Source organism: Sinocyclocheilus rhinocerous, unplaced genomic scaffold, assembly GCF_001515625.1.
Source record: "Sinocyclocheilus rhinocerous isolate Xijiao unplaced genomic scaffold, SAMN03320098_v1.1 scaffold469, whole genome shotgun sequence".
In the NCBI taxonomy this organism is placed as follows: Eukaryota; Metazoa; Chordata; class Actinopteri; order Cypriniformes; family Cyprinidae; genus Sinocyclocheilus; species Sinocyclocheilus rhinocerous.
Genome location: NW_015636034.1, coordinates 1,111,909 through 1,134,281, shown reverse-complemented (window position 1 = coordinate 1,134,281; position 22,373 = coordinate 1,111,909). Strand labels below are relative to the sequence as shown.

The 22,373-nt window shown below is 37.9% G+C and overlaps 1 protein-coding gene across 1 annotated transcript in view; it reads left to right on the top strand.

The window, feature by feature from the left end:
- LOC107747578 (fibroblast growth factor receptor 3-like) overlaps window positions 1-16,840 on the top strand; it is a 43,060-nt gene extending 26,220 nt beyond the window's left edge. The window contains exons 6-17 of the mRNA XM_016562172.1: window positions 1,190-1,313; window positions 2,350-2,540; window positions 5,121-5,265; window positions 6,736-7,102; window positions 7,185-7,306; window positions 7,831-7,941; window positions 8,037-8,227; window positions 8,417-8,539; window positions 10,205-10,275; window positions 12,181-12,318; window positions 13,491-13,596; window positions 13,683-16,840. Coding sequence (XP_016417658.1) covers window positions 1,190-1,313; window positions 2,350-2,540; window positions 5,121-5,265; window positions 6,736-7,102; window positions 7,185-7,306; window positions 7,831-7,941; window positions 8,037-8,227; window positions 8,417-8,539; window positions 10,205-10,275; window positions 12,181-12,318; window positions 13,491-13,596; window positions 13,683-13,850 — 1,857 coding nt within the window. The 3' untranslated portion in view covers window positions 13,851-16,840. The remainder of the gene's footprint in view (window positions 1-1,189; window positions 1,314-2,349; window positions 2,541-5,120; window positions 5,266-6,735; window positions 7,103-7,184; window positions 7,307-7,830; window positions 7,942-8,036; window positions 8,228-8,416; window positions 8,540-10,204; window positions 10,276-12,180; window positions 12,319-13,490; window positions 13,597-13,682) is intronic.
- The last annotated feature ends 5,533 nt before the right edge of the window (window positions 16,841-22,373 follow it).

Sequence of the window (22,373 nt, the reverse complement as noted above, 5' to 3'; positions counted from 1 at the left end):
TAGCATAAAGGTGTTTAAAATAAATTATCACTAGTTACAGGGCAATACAATACAATTTCCCTCACACATTTACATTAATTTGAACCTAAAATCTTGATTTTAAAAAGTCAATGGACACATTAAATGTCAACTACTCCCATACAGACATTCACTCACACACATTTCTCATGCTGTTCACCGTGTAAATCAGCAAACACCGAAGCCTCACTGAGTGAGAGCGAGCCAGCGAGAGCAGCCTGTGAGAAGGTGAGGATCTCGAAGACAAGGGGAAGGAGAAATGCAGGGGGCACAGGCGCCCTTGCCAACTTTCTTAGGCATGTGTGTTTGTCTATGTGCATGTTGCCCGCTCAGGCAGTGTTACCATGCAACTGTTCAAAAACACAGTCCATAATATTTACACAGTTACATTTTTTTCCACTCAGAACTTCGAAGTACGCAGAGGAGGAACGAGATAGAGAGACAGAGCGCAAGAGAAACAGAAAGAAGCAGAGAGAGAGAGAGAGAGACATATATGCAATTAGAATGTGCTCTATGAATGAATGGATGGTTATATGTGTGTGTGTGTGTGTGTGTGTGTGTGTGTGTATGCATATGTATGTGTGTAGGAGGTGAAGGGTTTGTGTAAACAAAAGGATTTTTTTACTTTTTTTTTAACTTTCTGACCAATTAGCATACTTTCCATGTCTGGTGATGTTAAAGGTATTCCAAAATAAACCTAAAAATAAATAAATAAGTGTGTTATTATTTTCACATCCTTGTGTTGTTCTCTGTATGCTTTTTCAAGTGAAACACAAAAGTAGGCATGTCTATCTATCTATCTATCTATCTATCTGTCTGTCTATCTATCTGTCTGTCTGTCTGTCTGTCTCTCTTTTAAACAAACCAGTGTATAGCAAACATTCAAAGATAGTCTTGACAAACTTTGCTCTTCTAGTTAAAAATTCCAGTATATGGATTTCAATTCATTTAAATTCTGTTTGCTTACATTCAAATTGTCCTGTTTGGAACCTTAATTCAACTTCAATTCAGATTTATCAGCACAGTGGATCATAGTCATAACATTATACAGACACAGAATTTAGCACCTGCTTTTCTTCAGCTAACAGAAAAACCTGAGGAAGGATTCAAGTGGACCTCTTATGTAATACTTTATGAATAAAACTCTGTCTCTATCATCCTCTCTCTCTAGTTGAGGCATCAGCAGTGGAGTTTGGTCATGGAGAGTGCCGTTCCATCTGACCGGGGAAACTACACATGTGTGGTGCAAAACAAATACGGGATAATCAAACACACTTACCAACTCGACGTGCTGGGTATGAACACGCAACCCACACACATTCAAACTTTAAATCACTTACCTTCATTGCTGACTGCCCTCCGTCTCTCCATCTCTCGTCCAATCAGAGCGCTCTCCTCACCGGCCCATCCTACAGGCGGGACTCCCGGCCAATCAGACGGTGGTGGTGGGCAGTGATGTCGAGTTCCACTGTAAGGTGTATAGTGATGCTCAGCCACACATCCAGTGGCTCAAACACATCGAGGTGAATGGAAGCCAGTATGGGCCCAATGACGTCACTTTCTGACCAATTAGCATACTTTCCATGTCTGGTGATGTTAAAGGTATTCCAAAATAAACCTAAAAATAAATAAATAAGTGTGTTATTATGTTCACATCCTTGTGTTGTTCTCTGTATGCTTTTTCAAGTGAAACACAAAAGTAGGCATGTCTATCTATCTATCTATCTATCTATCTATCTATCTGTCTGTCTATCTATCTGTCTGTCTATCTATCTGTCTGTCTGTCTGTCTGTCTCTCTTTTAAACAAACCAGTGTATAGCAAACATTCAAAGATAGTCTTGACAAACTTTGCTCTTCTAGTTAAAAATTCCAGTATATGGATTTCAATTCATTTAAATTCTGTTTGCTTACATTCAAATTGTCCTGTTTGGAACCTTAATTCAACTTCAATTCAGATTTATCAGCACAGTGGATCATAGTCATAACATTATACAGACACAGAATTTAGCACCTGCTTTTCTTCAGCTAACAGAAAAACCTGAGGAAGGATTCAAGTGGACCTCTTATGTAATACTTTATGAATAAAACTCTGTCTCTATCATCCTCTCTCTCTAGTTGAGGCATCAGCAGTGGAGTTTGGTCATGGAGAGTGCCGTTCCATCTGACCGGGGAAACTACACATGTGTGGTGCAAAACAAATACGGGATAATCAAACACACTTACCAACTCGACGTGCTGGGTATGAACACGCAACCCACACACATTCAAACTTTAAATCACTTACCTTCATTGCTGACTGCCCTCCGTCTCTCCATCTCTCGTCCAATCAGAGCGCTCTCCTCACCGGCCCATCCTACAGGCGGGACTCCCGGCCAATCAGACGGTGGTGGTGGGCAGTGATGTCGAGTTCCACTGTAAGGTGTATAGTGATGCTCAGCCACACATCCAGTGGCTCAAACACATCGAGGTGAATGGAAGCCAGTATGGGCCCAATGACGTCCCCTATGTCCACATTCTTAAGGTACAGTATCAGAAGAATGCATGAATGAACCACTTTTAAGAGGATAATTCAAACTTTGTTTTTTCAAAAAACTTTTAGTATGCCTTTTTATTAATATTATGGTAATTGTGATTTGTTACGATGACAATGATTTAAACGTTTAGATTATAGTTTAATTTTTTCATTGCAATTCTTGGGGGGTTTTTTCTTGAAACTTTTATGATGAAAACATTTTTAGCTTTTGCTTGTTAGAATGGTCCATCATAGATGTTGAAGGCATTTTTTGAAATGTGTCCAAGTGCAGCTTAAATTAAACCACATATTAACTCTCATGTGACTCTTAGAGCACCTCCCTCGACTCCTAATCCCACCCATGTTAGCATCTCACTATAGACTCTGCAACTGGAGAATTAGGGGTCTCTCACTCTCTTTTTCCGCTCAGAGGAAGGCAGACATCTGTTTTAGGCTAAGCTAACCGCCGCGGTGGCGTCGCGCAGGGAGACAGCCATTAGAGGAGAGGGAGGGAGGGAACAAGGGAAGAGGCTCCTGAAAAAGCCATGGAAAAAATGAGTGCGGGAAGCGAGGGAAGGGCCGAGTCAGCAGGCAGAGGAGGGGAGTGCGTTGGCGGGCCAGACCGCCACGCTATTTTAGACTCCCACATAATTGAAACAGTATTTTACTGGGAGCCGCGCGCCGGCTTTTCCCTTCCCCGCAGTCTCATCTGCGCACCCTCTAAAGCCTTCCCCAGCCCTCCCAGACCGAGAGTGCTGAGCGACAGATCATGTGTAATGCAACGCCTGCGATCAAGGGAAAGAACGGAAACTGAGAATAAAGCAAATGAAGCGTCTGAAAGAAACACAGAAGCAGATATGTGTGGGACTGAAGATGATATTTGAGCATGTAGTTATAACATATAGTGACATCAGAGCGATGGCCTAGCAGTTAGCGTGTTGAGCTGTGGTGCCAATACAGGTGGAATCAGTTTGAATCCAGCTCGCAACATTTCCCAAGCTCGTTCCTGTTCTTATCCCGTAATTTTTAGTTTTTTAAATAAAGAGCAAATTGCACATATACAGTAAATCTTCATGGGTTGCAGTTTGCATCCGCTGAGAGTGTTGTGTATTTGCATGCACTGTCTGTGTTGGTTTAGTTACCTGATTATAAGGAATTATGCAAATCTGTTAACAGCACGACATTTTGCTGCTTTCATTTGTTGATAATAGAGTAACATTAATTGCTCTACGTTTTGTGAATAAGCCACAATCTATAAGAAGCCTAATTGGAAGGAAGATGTTTGACCTGAAAAGAATGACAATGAGTTCATTTAAATTTTAATGATGTACAGTGATAAATGCCATTCAGAAACAAATTCGGTTTCGGTTTGGTTGAGTTTGTGCATTTGAATTGAGGTAGCAAACAGGAATTCTAATTTGAATTTGACTTTAAGGAAGTAGATTTTTAAAAAATGTAATTTATAATTAATTAAAAAAATAATTTTTTTATGTAAATGTATTTAGTAAATTTTATTTTAAGTCTTTTAAGATCAAATTCAAGTACTGTTCAACTTCCTGTACTAGTGCAGATAATGCCTGGTTAAACTGGATTTTGGGAGGTTACTAGGTTTTTGCACTAAAAAACCAGAGTGGCGCAACTGTTTTGTGAATTTGCCCCTAAGTGTATCAGCATCTTGAAAAAGAGGTAGAACAAGCTGCGGGAGCATTTTAAATCATTAAGTGTTTGTTCATGTGTGAACGTGTTCGCCTCTGACTAAGTGTGTGTGTGTGTCTCTGCAGAGTTTTATCAGTAAGGTAAAAGAGGCCCACGATATGCTGACTCTGTATAATGTGTCAGAAAAAGATGCAGGCCAGTACTGCTGCAGAGCCCACAACTTTGTAGGCATGTCAGAGAATACGTTCTGGCTCATGGTGTCCCAGCCAGGTAAAAATCTCTTTCCAAACTTTCCAAACTTGATTTGTCAATCAAGACTTTGGTGGCGTAGAGTCAAATTCCCCTAAACTCCCTCTGTTTCTCCCTGCTCTTCTCGTCCCTTTTTCACACAATAAATAAGGTGACCTGATTCAAGGACTTGTTATGTAAGGCGAGTGTGTGTCTGCTTCGTTTAAATGCTCACTGCTTCTTCTTCCCCAATCAATGCAACAAGAGCATGTTTAATAGGAGCCGAGACTGTGCCACACACACTTTCTTATTAATTTTCTCATACACTACACACAGCTCTCTTGAGTATTGGGACACACACTTCTACATAAATAGGTCAGTTTCTAGTATCTAGTGAGAGGTTATATTAGGCTTAAAGCTGGTAATATTCTTCCCCGCTCTTTTTCTTTGCACCTCAAACAGATCTGGATGAAAACGAATGTGATCTGCTGCTGCTGATGGGGCGTTGAATTTTCCACCAGGGTTTGGGGTTTTACTTTGCTTCTAGGTCATCTCTTCATGTGCAGGATTGTGGGATTTCTGGGTTACTGGTGATGGGTTAACTCTGGTTCAGATCTTCCTCCCGGTGTCGGGTCTGCTCTTTTCCCAAGGGTTGTGGTTTACGCATCTGTCTTTCTCTCTCTCCATCTCTCCCTGCTTTTCCAGACTGCGGGAATAAATACTACGGATAAAGAGCTGGAGATTCTCTACCTGACCAATGTGTCTTTTGAGGATGCGGGGCAATACACTTGTCTGGCAGGGAACTCGATTGGCTATAACCATCACTCTGCCTGGCTTACAGTGTTACCAGGTATACTAGTCTCACTTTCTGGGGTTTCTCTTCACTCCTTTTCTTCCCATGTCTCCACACTTCCTATTTTCTCTGTTGTCCTTGAATGTTCATAGTTTTACAGTTCAAATGTTTTTGAAATGTTTTCAATGATATTCTCTATGGACCTTAGCCAGGGCAGACTGCAGTCTCGTTTTTATTTACGTCAAATTAAATATGCCACCCTGATTAAAGTCTTCTGAAAAACAACCCGGTAGTTTGTAATTGTTTTCAGATTTGAACATGACATATGCAGAGAAAAAAGACGGATGATGGGTTTTTCTCATAGACTGTTTCCACTCGATAACACACGCGCTCGTGATGGAAGTGCTTGTCGTGTTTACTGGAGTATTTACTGATGGCACACAGTCCCAGTATCTGTGAGGCCCGATTCATTAATTCTTACATCCTCTGCGCTCATCCTGTTATCCTGCTCTCCGTTCTGCTGCTGTAATTAAAATCGCTCGTCTCGTGTAGAGCCACTGAACTCTATCTGTGGGGCTCATCACACAAGTGCCAAATAAACCCCCCAGAGAGAGGGGCATTATGGGATGTTTGTACCTGCATGGGGGCGCGATAGCATGTTAATTAGTTTGTAAGTTGGCTGTAAATTAACTGCAGGCTTTCTGCTTTATAACTTTGAACAAAACAATAACATGATCTCTAATCTAACCATTAGTGGGGCTTATTTCTAAAGTTACTCTCTTTTTAAATGAAAGTCTCGAGGCTGTAGTTAGTAGCCGATTTAAGTTGGGTTTCATGTTTTATTCAAGTTGATAAACTGAATTTTGTGGTTATGTGTATTAGAAATAAACAGGGTCCAAAATGAACCTTTTGCCACATAGGTGGATGAACTGAGAAAATTTACTGGCCAAAAAATATTTCTAATTGCCCCTCAGCAGATTTTGTTCCTCTAATTTTATATTCCACATGTGTCTTGCCACATTTAGTTCTCGAGACTTTTAGGCAGATTTTGCACTGAGGAAAAGTTGTTTGAAGATGGTTTGTATATCTTTGAATCATTTGTGTTGCTTACATCAGACATTATCACACTTTGATTTATTATATTATGTTGCAGTCCCCAGTAAAAATGCAGTTATTTTCTCATCAAAGCAAAGCTCATCAAATATTACTTACATTTGGCACTTGTTAAGCGCTCAAACCTTGACAATAGACAACACTAATAGAAAAGTGAGCCATTTTAAAACATTTTAATCGATCGTTGTGTCTGAAATTCACATATTTCTGAGTAGGTACTTCTTTGAAATAAGAACTTAATTCGCAGCCGTTTAGAAAGTATGTTCTAAATAGTATGGTGTATTGTATGAATGCAATTCAGACGTACTACCACTCACAACAGTCATTGTTTCATCTATAGTGCAACACATTGGTACATTTGTCTCATAATGTCATCATTGCACATCTAACCTGTGCGCTTGTGCTCTGTGTCAGCGGTAGAGATGAAGAGAGAGGATGACTATGCGGACATCCTCATCTACGTGACAGGCTGCGTGCTCTTCATCCTCACCATGGTCATCATTATCCTCTGCCGTATGCGGATGAACACGCAGAAGACTCTCCCCACACTTCCTCTCTCTGTCTTGCTCTTATTTTCACGGTCTTATTCTCTTTCAGGGACAATAACATGCTGTTTTTATTCTTTACCCAAGCAGGTGTCCTTGGAATCTAACTCTTCCATGAATTCAAACACCCCGTTGGTCCGGATCGCCCGCCTGTCATCCGGTGATGGGCCCATGCTGCCCAACGTTTCTGAACTTGAACTGCCCTCTGACCCCAAGTGGGAGTTTTCACGTACTAAGTGAGTTACAACCTGAAGTGAACATCAAATGACCATAATATTTGTGAGTTTTGTCCCTTGCTGATTGATGATTCTGTTGCAGACTAACGCTGGGAAAACCGTTGGGAGAGGGTTGCTTTGGGCAGGTAGTGATGGCTGAAGCCATTGGGATTGACAAAGAGAAACCCAACAAACCTCTCACTGTTGCTGTCAAGATGCTCAAAGGTGAGTGTGTATAAATTAAATTCCAGATAGTATAAATTATATTTGTTTTTTACTGAATGCCAAAAAGCATAAAAGAAACATTAGTCCCAGTGCACAAAAAAAATCATAAATACAGTGAGAGTGCTTAACTGTAATTAAATAATAAATACTAATATACTAATAATATATCCTCCCATTCAAAATGTTGGGGTCAGTAACATTTTTCTGAAAAAGATTTCTATTTCACATAAATGCTGTTCTTTTGAACTTTCTATTCATCAAATAATCTGAAAAAAAAATGAAAACAAAAACAACAGAAATATTAAGCAGCACAACTGTTTTCAACATGGATAATAATAAGAAATGTTACTGGAGCACCAAATCAGCATATTAGAATGATTTTTGAAGGATCATGTGGCACTAAAGACTGGAGTAATGATGCTGAAAATTCAGCTTTGCCATCACAGGAATAAATTACATTTGAAAATATATTACAACAGAAAACAGTTCTTATAAATTGTAATAATATTTTACTGTTTTCTTAGATGACGGCACAGATAAGGACCTCTCGGACCTTGTGTCTGAAATGGAGATGATGAAGATGATTGGAAAACACAAGAACATCATCAACTTGCTGGGAGCGTGCACACAAGATGGTCAGTATGCAGTATCCAGGCTTTTTTTCCAGTATGTTTAGCTTTTGTCAGTTTAGATTTTTCTGACTGAATTGTTTCTGACTGCGTTCACGCAGGTCCTCTGTATGTGCTGGTGGAATATGCCTCTAAAGGAAATCTTAGGGAATACTTGCGGGCGAGAAGGCCTCCTGGGATGGACTACTCATTTGACACTTGTAAAATCCCAAATGAAACTCTGACATTTAAAGATCTGGTGTCCTGCGCCTATCAGGTCGCCAGGGGTATGGAGTACCTGGCCTCAAAGAAGGTAACACATCTACTTATCTCAGTTTGTAAACTTTTTCAAATAGAAATAATTTAATATGCTTGAATTGTTTATAAAGTTTATAAATGCTGTCTACGGATGCCAGTTATTATTTTCCAGATGTGTACATCATAGTGTGTATTTATCAGACTTGAGCATAAAAGATGGCCCTCTTTCTGTTTGTGTTGCCAGTGTATCCATAGGGATCTTGCGGCTCGGAATGTTCTGGTAACCGAGGACAACGTGATGAAGATTGCAGACTTCGGCCTGGCTAGAGATGTGCACAACATTGACTACTACAAGAAGACCACCAACGTAAGTCGACACTATTATCAATCTCAGAATGCTTGAAGGATAGCGCTCTTGGGTGGCATTGGATTGAAACACAGCGGATGTGGTTACGCACTGTATTTCAAATGTCAAGCCTGCAGGTGTTGAATTTTGTGTGTGCTTAGTTTAGGAACTTTTGAAGGTGCGTTTATGAGAATGAATTAACTGTTGATTGAGGTCTGGAGTTGGTAATACGAACGTGTGGGTATTGGTGAGGACTGGGCAGTATTGAACACATCATGTTTACCTGGCCTGCAGTACATTGTGAAATACAGTAGCTACTGGGAAGCAACTAGCTAAGACTAGGGGTGCTGCTACAGTAACTTCACTACATTTTCAGTAACATGACATTAGCTTAGCTGTGGAAAAAAAAACACTTGTTTTCCATTCATTGTGATTTAAAAATGATTCACAGAGTCATTAGAATCAGCACCTTTTGTGTCGGTAGAACTCATTCTGAACTCATTCCTGTGTCTTTTTTGTTGCAGAATATACATTTGGGATTGAAAATAGTGACTTGGCTATTTTTAGTCATGTAATCTGAAAATTATAGGCAGTGCTGGCAAATTGTAGTCCATTACGGATTACAAATTACATGACAAAAAAATGTAGTTAGTAATGTAATATGTTAGATTACTCATTTTAGGTAATGTATTCTGACTACTGTTTGATTACTCTTAGATTTTTATGTTATTTACTTTTATATTTTTGTCCAGACATTTGTCCAAATCAATAATTAGTAAAAGTCATTGGATATGATGGAGATATAGTGTTTCACAGCTATATATCAGCAGTGTTAGTAACTTGCATAATTATCCATCACATACATTGCCTAACTCATTGAGAGGTGCTTTTGTCCCCAATTTTAGAAGCATGGATCACCAATTTATTTACTTGCCATTTAAATGGCCATTCTATATTGTTAATATAGTCAAAGCTAAATGCTATTAAACACAGTAGGGTTTTCTAGAAAGTAAATTTCAAAAGAGAAAAAAAGAATAATTAGGGAGAGTCAATAAATTATAAATAATTTACTATCTTTGTTTGAACAATATGTAATCATGTAATCCATAAAAAAGTAACTGTAATCTGATAATAAACATTTTAAAATATAGTATAATCTAATTACAGGTACTTAATTTTTGTAATCTGATTGCGTAATCCAGATTACATTTAATCAATTACTTCCCAGCACTGATTATAGGTTATAATTTAAATGAAATTGCTTATATACCTTCATTGTAGTTAAATTTTTGTTAATAGCATGTAGTGTGCTTTCTCCTTTTTAAACAGTTGGTTTTACTGTAGTTGAAGTACCTTAAATATGCTTATAATAGCTTTTAGCAAGATAATCTTAGCTTCCCTAACACTGGTGCAATAAACGGAATGTGTTTAATGGAACTGTTAGGTGTTGTGACGGCGGGTTTTAGATGTGGGGTGTGGCTGGTGAAGTATTTGGATATTGGATGGGACAGTTGGAGATTAGAGAGCACTGGAGAGCGGAACGATGTTGATGCGGACTGCTGAAGTGTATTTGCATTAGACAGGACAGTAGGAGATTAAGCTGCAGGCCTGTTGATGTTCGTTGGGCGTCTGTATGTCTATCTGGGTCAGCACCACTCTTGTTCTGACTGTTCTGTGTCCTTTCAGGGTCGTCTGCCTGTCAAATGGATGGCACCAGAAGCACTGTTCGACCGCGTCTACACGCACCAGAGCGATGTGTGAGTTTACATTGCCATGCATACCTCTTCTTTTTTCCTCCATCACTTCATGCCATCTGTTCATAAAGTTCATCAAACGGTAAAGGAATGCAAGTGAACACCATAACCCTGCAACAATAGCATCAAAGCCATCCAAGAGAGCGTGCCAGTGTTTCCTACACTGGAATTCACCGGCGATGTTCAGAGATGTGAAAAAAACATATTTGACCTAAGTTAAAAAGACTGAGAACCGAGAAATAAAACAAAGACAACACATCTTTCTGTTCTTTTGCAGGCTGCACTCAACAATAAACATACAGCATGACTAGTGTAGTCTAATTCACAAAAAATCATGTAATGAATCAGCATAAATATGTTATTACATAAATATAAATGTGTGTGTGTGTGTGTATATATATATATATATATATATATATATATATATATATATTACAAAAATCTGAATTGTATAGGAAACATTGGTGTTTGTGCATCTAGTGCATCTAGCATCTAGTCTATCGTTCAGAAATGTGGGAAAGTTATGATCTTAAGGCTGCATTTATTTGAGCAAAAATACAGTAGAAACATCAATATTGTAAAATATCATTACAGTTTAAAGTAACTGTTTTCAATTTAAATATATTATAAAATGTAATTTATTCCTGTGATGCAAAGCTGAATTTTCAGCATAATTACTTCAGTCTTCAGTGTCACATGATCCTTCAGAAGTCATCATAATATGTTAATTTAGTGATAAAGAAACATTTCTTACTATTATCAATGTTATTATTATTAGTATTATCTTATTATCAATGAAAACAGTTGTACTGCCTAATATTTTTGTGATATATTTTTTTCAGGAGTCTTTGATGAATGGAAAGTTCAGAAGAACAGCATTTATTTATAATAGAAACCTTCTGTAACATTATAGATGTCTTTGCTGTCACTTTTGATCAATTGAATGCATCCTTAAATAGATTAATAAATGTGTTCAATTAAAAAAAACAAATCTCACTGACCCCAAGCTTTTGAACGGTAGTGTGTGTGTCTGTGTTTGCACAGCAGGTTTTGATTAGTATGTTAGTATACTACACACTGTCTCTCAGTAGACCGAACACCCATTCATCACACTCAGACTGGTACCCGGAGCTGCACTTTCCAATATGTCTAAATACTCTTTAATCACAGTTGGCCTGAGACAGCAGTAATAGAATAATATAATTTGCCTCTGCCTATAGGCTGTACTTATGCTATGATATATGAGCAGTGAGCCATTCATTCACTCGATCTGCTCTGTATGTGTGTGAGTTTGTGTGAGCACCACGCTGATGGGCGTAAATGAGATTTGACTCCAACATAAAGCTAATGAATGGATAGTGATATAATGACGAGCCAATTATTCAGCCCCCATAAGGCTTCTAACTGACTGTGTGTGTGTGTGTGTGTGTGTTTGGCCGGGTAGCATTAGCTGGCTCATAGCTCCTGTTGTCTCTTAGCGTGGCTAATTTGATTAGCACTGCTCAGTGGTGGCGTGGGAGGAATGGGGCCAAAACAAAAGAGCCCTGAGTTAACAGAGCAGCTTGTGATAACACTCACCCATATACACATATGTGCGCACACACACTCACTCTAGTTTAATAGACTCACGTCTCATATCACCAACATACATTATAAGCCTCAGTGAGAACCAACAAAACTCCTCTCTCACATCTGCCAAGTATCTACACCCCAGAGAGAGACAGGCAGACAGACAGATAGTGAGAGTATTGTGACTCTACTATTTCAAGCACAATCAGCATATATAGGCCTAACAAGTGTTTAGACATTTCATTTATCATTGAATTGGACTTATGTTTTGTACTGTACTGTAAATGTGTGATTGTTGCCTCTTATTTGCTCTGAACTGTGACCTCTCTTGCATCTCAGGTGGTCTTACGGAGTGTTGTTGTGGGAGATTTTCACACTGGGCGGCTCACCGTACCCAGGTATCCCAGTGGAGGAGCTCTTTAAACTGCTGAAGGAGGGTCATCGGATGGACAAACCTGCAAACTGCACTCATGAACTGTACGCTTTTGATCTTCTTTGCTTTTCATCTAGAAAACTCTTAAGACCTTCTTATTCTTCTCTTAAAATAAAGCTGTAAAATAGGGCTGAACGATTAATACCAATATGATTTAGTGCGATTATTAAATCACAAAAGCTACAATTTAGTTTAATATAAAAGAGAGAAGAAACAAATAAATAAAGCTCCACGGTTTAATGTTTCAAAATGAAGAAATTAAGGTAGCCAAAAACATTTAGTATTGTGTGTTGTGTATATAGTATATAGTATTGTGTGTGTGTGTGTGCGTGCGTGCGTGCGTGTGTGTGTGTATATATATATATATATATATATATATACAATACTATATATATAGAGAGAGAGAGAGATAGAGAAAGAGAGAGCTCAAATACTCCTTTATTTTACAGTGAAATAATATTATTACAATCGTAAAAAATATTTTTTATTTATTTATAATAGTAACACAAAATAACACACACACACACACACACACAAAAAAAAAACATTTTTTGAACAAATTGTGCAGCCCGACAAACAAGCAAACCTGAACTCTAAAAAAAAAAAATGCATTTTATTTTTATCAGAAACGTCACAATTCAATATTTGCTGCCTTCATGTCCTAATTACTGTACTTTGTAATAACAATCCAGACGTTCTATTCGAAAACTGTTCACATCCTCAAACTCAAAATGATGTTTATATGGCCGTTAATCTGTGTAATTTGAGTAATCAATAGACAAACCCACAATAAAACAAGTATAGTGTTTTATTGTGTTGTGTTGTGTATAGTTGTGCAAATGCCTAAGCTAGTTTATTTAGCAGGACATTAGTTATTCAACTGTATTGTTTATCATTTACTTTCAGATTATTCTTGCATTATTAAAATATCAACAATAGTCATTTATAGGAATTAAACATAAAATATTACAAGATAAATGCTTAACTACATTTACCTGATGCTGGCATCATTTAGAGTTTTTTTTGTGCATGTGCTCTCGGAAAAGTCAGTTTACGAGTTATTAAAAGTAATTACAAAACTGCTTTTTACAAGTCTGAATCTCATAATTACAGTAATTCCAACATGACGTTGATGCACCTATTACCCATTAGTATAAAAATTGTATTTCTGGCATGTATTAAATGCATGTATTGTTTCGTGTTGTGATTTGTGCAGGTACATGATTATGCGGGAGTGTTGGCACGCTGTTCCTTCACAAAGACCCACGTTCAGACAGCTGGTGGAGGATCACGACAGGGTTCTTTCCATGACCTCCACTGATGTAAGAGCTCTTGTGCAGCAAACCAAACCCCTTAACTCTTATTAACCTGAACTCGCCAATTCTGATGTGTGTGTTTCATCCATCAGGAGTATCTGGACCTGTCGGTGCCGTTCGAACAGTATTCCCCTACCTGTCCAGACTCCAACAGCACCTGTTCCTCCGGTGACGACTCTGTGTTTGCTCACGACCCTTTACCTGACGAGCCCTGCCTCCCTAAACATCACCTCCACAGCAATGGGGTCATACGAACATAAGGACCCAGGACAGAAATGGTGGTTTGTGGGGACCTTCCGGTTCGCTGCACTGGACCAGCATGTGGCGGCAGTACAGACGGGGCTCCTGGTTCAGTGTGGATCTCATGAAACGCTCAACGAGAAGCTTCAGACTTCCAACTGCTCACAGGTCTGAAGGACAGATTACGCCCCTCTCCTTCAGCTCCTTTTCTTCCAAATCATTATTCAGCTTTTTGTCTATGAAAAGAGAATTCCTATTTTTATATTCGGCCAGTTTCGCTTTTCCTTTGCGCGACGCAGTCAGAAGGGTCAAACCATTCCGTGCCTACCAAAAAAAAAAACAGACAAATTACTGGACAGGAAACAAAAAGAACGGATCGACACTGTGTTACAGCACGGTTCTGAAGCAACAGACAGAGTCGTCCTGTCACACATGGACAGGAAGTGGTTTTACAGCAATATCTGACTGGAGTGAGAATCAAACCCATGGCCAGTCTCTCCTCTCCACTCCTCTCCTCACAAAGAACATTTTTCATCCTTTTTTAATAAGAAAAGAGAGAAAGGTCTCCTAGATGTGAGATTTAATTAGAAGATATATAACTGTGTGCTTTGTACGTATCTTATAGTTTTTATTGTAAATATATAGATATAAATATGTATCATATTGCAGTCGGTAGCAGTGTACTTAAAAAAAAAACCTAAAGAAAAAAGAATGACATTTTAAAAGCAAGTGAGCATACACTGTTGAGATCATGTAAACATTTAATCTTAAAAAAGCAAAACAAAAGTTTTATTTGAATTAACATGTATATTTGTAAAGCTATTTATAGACGTAAGGTTTTTAAGGGGGTCTAAAATTATAGTCGGGTTTTGGTGCTGTAAACAAAGGGTTTTTCTTTTAAATTTTGTAAGTTATTTACCACAGAAGTGCAAGATTTCAACCGGTGGGTTGTATTTTATTTTTGCTTGTTTTCTTCCATTTCTTAGTTTACAGTGACAAGAATGTATGAGAAGCTAATTGGCGATATCAGCAGAGCAAAATGATGAAATTATGAATTCTAAAAACGAAAAAAGTATGCCAGAAGTTGCTTTGCCCGTATCTCAGTATTGAATTTAATGATAAAAGGACCACAAGTGCTTCTGATCTTCATGAGGAAACTGCACCGGTGTGTATTTTTAACTCCAGTCAGACTCACACTTAAAGCACTTTTCATCATTTTTGTATATTTAAAAAAAAAATCTCCATATTTGGGCTTCCATGCATGAGATCCGTTCACCATAGTATTTCAAAAAACAGTGTTGGTTTTCTCTGATTATGAGCGCTGTGGTCTTTTCATCCAGCTCTATGATATGAAGGAGTGCTATGTGGGTAAAACCTACCATAGCATATGGTGAAACCATATTATGAGTTTGTCGCTCTTATTTGCTCTTTTGCTAATGAATATGTATAATAACATTTTGAGTTAATCCTCCGGGTCGGTATGTTTGCAAAGTGCCAAAATCTTTCTCTCTGCTCTGAGTTTTATGTTAATAAGTACAGAACCGTTATTGCTATTCAACTCTAGCGTGCATGGTTGTCAGATGAGTGTCTCTGGCCCTGCGAATCTAAGCGAAGCATTATGGGATAGCTTGGTCGTGTCTCAGGGTGTCCTCAGACAATTGCATTCAAGCAGAAAACCGGCAATAATATATAATGGGGGAAAAAAGAGGATGATTCACTTGCTGCTAAACTACGAAAACTGTAGATTTGATAGGAGGTGACTGTACAGGTGCCGAGTGAAGCAGTCGCTCCCTCCTCCTGCAAACCATTGAATTTTTGTACTTGTCAAGTGCCTGGGAGGGAGTTGAGTGGCTGAATATTGCGACGTACGGTTTGAATGTACGGCCACATCAAGAAAAGATATAAGCAGGGTGTTTCTTCGAATGAGAACTGAGTACATATGTGTAAGGCACTTCGTTACCTTAATTCTCAGATTGGGTTCTTAAAGATATGGATGACGTTGTTCTGTAATTTCTTCTTCCAGCTGAGGGACATCATGTTCTGTTGGATACAGTGTTTTGAGTGATTGTCCATTACGTGTGGAGTTATGCGTTTACTGTTTGGTGGTGTGGGATGGCAGGGCAAGCGATCGCTCTCAGCTTCGTTTTTTTTTTGTACAACCTGTAACCTCTGGCTTACCTCCGCATCCTCCGCTCTACTACTGACAGCCCTTTTGCATTGTTTCAAACATATAAAACTATTTTGCTGGTCCTTCTCCCTCCTTGTCACAAACCCACATTATTTATTTCCTTGTATTTATGTTTTGTTTTTCTTCATCCGCTTGCTTCCATGACCTTCTCTTATTCATTCCTTCATGCTTGTGTGTTTTGGGATGGAGGTAGAGCCAAGATGCGTTTAGGGGTTGAAGAAAGTTTTCTTAAATGTTTACAATGAACATCCAGACAGTTTCAAAGGACAATGTGTTTCCCAGCACTTTGGAAGTGGCTGGATGTTGAGCAATACTGGTCTGATGTCGACACTCTTTCATTTTACGCATTTGTTTTTTCCTCTTAAGCTCTATTTGATAGTGCCATTCAGCTCTTATTAGAATTAAGATATTAAATTAAGTTATAGATTTAAATTTGCAAATGATTGTTATATGTCGAGTAGATTTTATATAGGTGTGTTTTTGTTTTGGTTTTTTTTGTTTTAATAGGGATGAAAGCTTCTTTACAGTATTTTCTTACAGAAGAATTGCATTGCATTCCAGGTAGATTTCTTTCTTTACGCGGTGAGGTAACACGTTTGCAGAATTAAATGCATTCAGCATCTGCATCCCTCTCTGTTTAACAAAAGAATGGAATAGTTGACTAACAGTGTTTTGTGTTATTTTTCCATATCTCTGTATCTGTGGAACATTCCGTTCTGTTTCAGTTGTGCCCCTTCCGAGCTCTTTACACTCTATCAGTCTGTGCCTGACGGAATTATGCTGTCAATCAAAACCTTTTCAATAAACACAACAAAACCAGTGCTCGCTTGTCACATTCTTTTTAAATCAATACTGGCCACACTCAGTATTTCAGGTTTATTTAGCCAATAATTATCAAGAGTGGGAGAGAATTTGACTACTGCAGAATATTGATGCGCCGAAATTTCGGTATAGGCAAAAATATTTGAATGAAAAAAAAAAAAAGGGCCAAAATGGGTTTTGAAATTGCTGAAATCATTATCTGAAACACTAACATTTAAATAGCACTTTTAAAAAAGTTGTTCAATAAACTTCATTAAATTAAGGAACACATAATTAGTTTAATACCAGAACAAAAGAAGTTTATTAAACAAATGCCTTTTTCTAACCAACTTAAATTTAAGTTCCTATGTCATACTTGCATGTATGCTAAAGACAATTTATAACACTTAGAAAAAAAAGTTCAAAAGCTGTCACTTTGGCAGTACTCTTTTAAAAAGCACTAAAATATATACCTTACTAATTTGTACACTTTAGGAACAAATCTGCACTTTTAAGTTACTAAAATGCACCTTTTATGGGTAAGTAAGGTACAAGGGTACTGTCCCAGTGACAGCTTTTGTATCTTTTTTCTGAGAGTGTATTGTATACAGCATACAGAATGAGCAAGTAATTGTGTCTTATTTCATTACTGGCATAAGTACAGTTTTTCCGGTTTGAGTGTAGCTACATCATGGCAGTCATGTAACCAACCAACTGCTTATCAACTAATATCACCCAACTGCTTGATATTGCAAACTGGTGTGTCTTACCATTTTATTTTAATGTATTATCTTAATTATGAACATACTGGTTTGTAGTGCAAACAGTTTTACCGTTTACTGCACTTTTGTTATTCTTCTTGTTATTTCCTTACCGTGGCTAATGAACCGGAAGTCTCGCACATTCACAGAAAACGGCTTGCTTCCGCATTGAAAAATAAGGTGGATACATTTTGTGCACACGTCATGGATAAATTACAACAAATAAACATGTCAACATGTCAGCAGTGTTGAAACACTTCACCGTGACCAAAATTATGCTAGATTAGCACTATGCAAAATTTGATTGGTTGAAATATCGAGAGGTGACTTTTTTACAACTGAAACACAAAACATCCTGAACAGCATGAGTTCAGTTACCCAATTACCCAAACTGAATTACCAAAACTTTACTTTCACTTTTTAGTTTTCAGTCAAATAAAAACTTTCATTTAGGTTTAAAAAAAAAAAACGATAATGTGCAGCTATTTAGTCATTAATGCAAAATGAACCTTGACAGCGTGATCAGGATGACCTTATGAGTTACCTCAAAAAAACAAAAAAAAAGTCTATTACAATGTAATACAACAACAATTTAATATAATAAATCATCATTCATTTACTAGTTAGCATTTTGTGTGTATATTACTGGTTTCTTTACTCGTCTGAGTCATTTTCATTTCCTTGCTATATATATAGGGAGAGAGATAAAATACTGAAGTCCTCCAAGGCCAATTTATTACAGTCAGTGGTCAAGCTAAGTCGTATAATGACACTAATTAACCTGTATGTTGATGTAATAGCAAATTGGTGCCATTAGCAACTTAAGCCTTATTGACAGCATTACGAGCATCACCAAACCAACAATGCCATGATGAATGCTGTCAATAGAGCCTAAGTTGCTAATGACTCCAAATAGCTATTCTAACTGACATTGGTATGAAAAAAAGAAACTGCACAAAATCATACAAAAGACATGAAAGTAGCACTGTGATTTTGCTAGGGTGCACGACTCAGCAACTGGCCATTCTAATTGTGGGATCTAATTACTTGAAATTATCACAAAGAAACTGCAGGTATAACACACTCACACAGGGCAGGAGAAAGAAATTGGTGTAGAATCTACTCTGAAACCATTTTCACTGAGAAATTGCTAGAAAATTTCACAAATAATTACAAAGAAACGGCAAGTAACACCCAAAATGTAAACATAAATGTGTGTGTATAATATATGTAATATAATTTAATACAATAATGTAATAGAATAATTAGCCATCATAATAGGAATAATGTTGTGCAGAATAACACAAAAAACTTTTCATAAGTTTTGGACTAGGACACTTGTGACTGTGAGTGTTTGTTTGCTGGAGTCCTGCCGGCTCTCCAGAGCTGAAAGACTCAAATATGTCCTGAAGGGGAACATCCTGCTTCCCCAGAGCTCTGAAGAGACTCATTCAGTGCCTTTAGATGTGTGTGTGTGCACTCGTGTGCATGGACTTCACTCTGCAGCTCAAGAGCTCCTTTCACAAATGTGTTTGAGAGAGCCAGGTCTAAATTGGTGTGTCTGATTGAGAGCTGTGTTTGCTCAGGGGGAGGCTTCGCATCCCTCATTCCTTTACACCTCTTTTTTCATTCTTGCAGGGTTCTCTGACTCCAAGAAGCCTCGAATTCTCTCGTTTTTCCTCCCTGCATGTCATCTTTCACTGCTGTCACCCTATTACCAGGTTGTCCCACTGTGCAGTAGCTTGGATGTAATTGCTCAGGGTTCACTGGAAATCAGTCACCTCACACTCTATGGGATTTGTCAGATCTGTAATCTTGCCATAGCCATCTGTATGTTACAAAGCACTTTACAAATTTTGGTTATATTTCTGCATAATTAGTTTTGCTGAAGCTAACTTCAATGAGGACATTTGTTTATGTACAGATGCGTAATGTGTTTGGTCACACAGTGGCACGAGTGATGTTATCCTAAAGAGCCCTGAAGGAATGAGCTGTGCGTTGCTGCAGGAAACCGTATGAACATTTCTCTGTCAATGGCATGCTCTCCATCACTGAAAATCATTGCTTTGTGAAATCAGAAAATACAGTAATGCACAAACAATTGAACAATAAATATGGAAACACAAAACTTATATTGAGACCTAAAAAAAGTTGGAATTATTGGTAAATATGAGCAATGGTGGTTGTGAAAATAAAATCTGCATTGTTTTTCGTTCAAAATATTTACAAAAATGTAACCCAAAATTGAAGTAAAACAATTGAAAGTGGCGGGAAAATTACATTGTGAAATAAAAGTTATTCTCCATTACACACTGGCCACAATTATTAGCACCCCTAGAAATTCTTATGAATAAAATACCCATGAAATATATTCCCATTCATAGTTACTGTACTTTTTAGCACACCAGAGTGACTACAAACATGACATTTTCCAGCCATGACTTCCTGTTTCACATAAGTATAAATATGAGTTAATACAAAGGCCAAATTCCCTGAATCATCCATCAAAAACTAGACTAGTAAACTAGTAAAACTAGAATATAGTTCTGATGTGCAGCAAAAAATTGTTACGCTTCAAAAAACAGCCTGTAAGAAAATAGATTAAGCATTGAAAATTCCCATTTCAACAATCAGGGCAACAATTAAGGCATTCCAATCAAATCAAGAGGACTTGTGTCCATATCATCTTAATGCATGGTGAGAAGGATAGTTTAAGTGGTCAAGGACTCTCCAAGAAACACAGCTGGAAAATTGCAGAAATTCGTTGAGTCTTGGGTTCGGAAAGCCTAAAAAAATATCAAACAGCACCTACATCACCACATGATGTTTGGGAGGGTTTTAAGAAAAAGTCCTCCGCTTTCATCCAAAAACAAACTCCAGCATATTCAGCTGCCAGACATGACTGGAACTTCAAACGGGACCAGGTTCTATGGTCAGATGAAACTAAAAAATAGCTTTTTGGCACACGTGAGATGAGTTTAAAGGGATTCAGAGGGATAAAAAAGCACAGTTAAATATACTGTCGGATTTTTAATGCTTTGTGCCTATTTTTCTAAACGTGGCATCATGGATTCTATCAAATACCAACAGACTGTCAACTAACCAACTGACTGCCTTTGTTAGAAATCTTACAAATTGGCCGTGGTTGGACCTTCCATCAAGGCAAGGATACAAAACAAACATTAAAATTAACACAAAAATGGGTTCTGCCACTGCCGTCCCAATCCAGTGACCTGAACCATAAAATAAGTGGGGTGAACTGAAGAGGAGAGGCACTAACATGGATCTCAGCATTTGAAGCATCTGGAGAGTCTAATGGAATAGTCTCTGATCAGGTGTTCTCCAACCTCGCATTGCATTATGGGAGAAGACTCTTGGCTAAGAATCTTGGCAAAATGGAAGTTGCAAAAAGTAGGCCTATTGAATAAAACGGGGTGTAAATTAAAAACTAAATTAGCAAATGTTTCTATTTATAACACATTGGCTGATGCAGCAATATCCTGCACATGCTAAATGTTACAGTTTAAAAGTAAATGGCCATTGTTGTTAAAGGGGATAGTTCACCCAAAAATGAAAATTCGGTCATTAATATTCACCCTCATGTCGTTCCAAACCCAAATTAAGATATTTTTGATTAAATCCGAGAGCTTTCTGACCCAAGGGAACTACCACGTTCAAGGCCCAGCAAGGTAGTAAGGACATCATTAAAATAGTCCATGTGACATCAGTGGTTCAACTGTAATGTTATGAAGCTACAAAAATACTTTTTGTGTGCAAAAACAACAATACGAAAAAAAAATAATAATGACTTTATTCAACACTTTCTTCTCTTCCGTGTCAGGCTTCGATGAACGTTCACCACATGACGCATGCTGATGACGCAGGAGCTGGAGTTCATTAGATGAAGATGAGTTTTTGTGTACAGAAGATTTGGAAAAATCTCTACAATGATTCCATTTCACAACAGCTCGAACAAAACACAAAATGGTGGACACTTCACAGGGTTTCATAATATTACTAATGCAAAAGCTATGTGTTTGTTCGAGCTGATGATAGGCCACAAGATAACTGTGGCACCTGGTACTCCACACTGCAGCTTTCACTGTGACTCCATTCCTCCCTGCTTTAATATGTGGTATACACTATAAACACACAAAAAGTAGCTGATGACTCACATGCATTTCAGGGCATATGAGTACACCTCAGGGTCCTGTAATCAGTGCACCATAATATATATAGTTTTCAGAATTAAAAGGGTCATATCATGAGAATACACTAACTTTCAGGACTCAAAACTTTCAAAAGACCATCTTTTGCTGCAATAACCTAGATGTTGGGTTTCTGACATCACATAAAAAATGCTGGGTTATTAAATATAAGCCAGCACTGGGTTAAAAAGGGACAGACCCAGCTATTGGGTTGTTTTGACCCAGCGGTTGAGTTGTTTTGAACCAATTATATTTAACCCAGCATTTTTTAGAGTGCAAAGGCTTTGCAAAGACAATGATGGAGAGATGTAGAATATATTGGACTCAAAAGCAAAGTGGCATGGGAAAAAAGCTTTTATTATATTTTACATTTAAAGAGGGAGTCTATAAGCAACAAATGGCTCATTTAATTATAATGGTCTGAGAGAGAAAGCGGAAAACCACAGAGAACACTTAAAATGATATATCAAATTATGTAACTTCAAATAATGCCCCTATTAAGTTTTAAAAATAAAAATGGCCTTTAAAACCATAACGTCCCTGACTTGTGAGTTGTGTAAAGATGATTATGGCTCTCTGTACCCA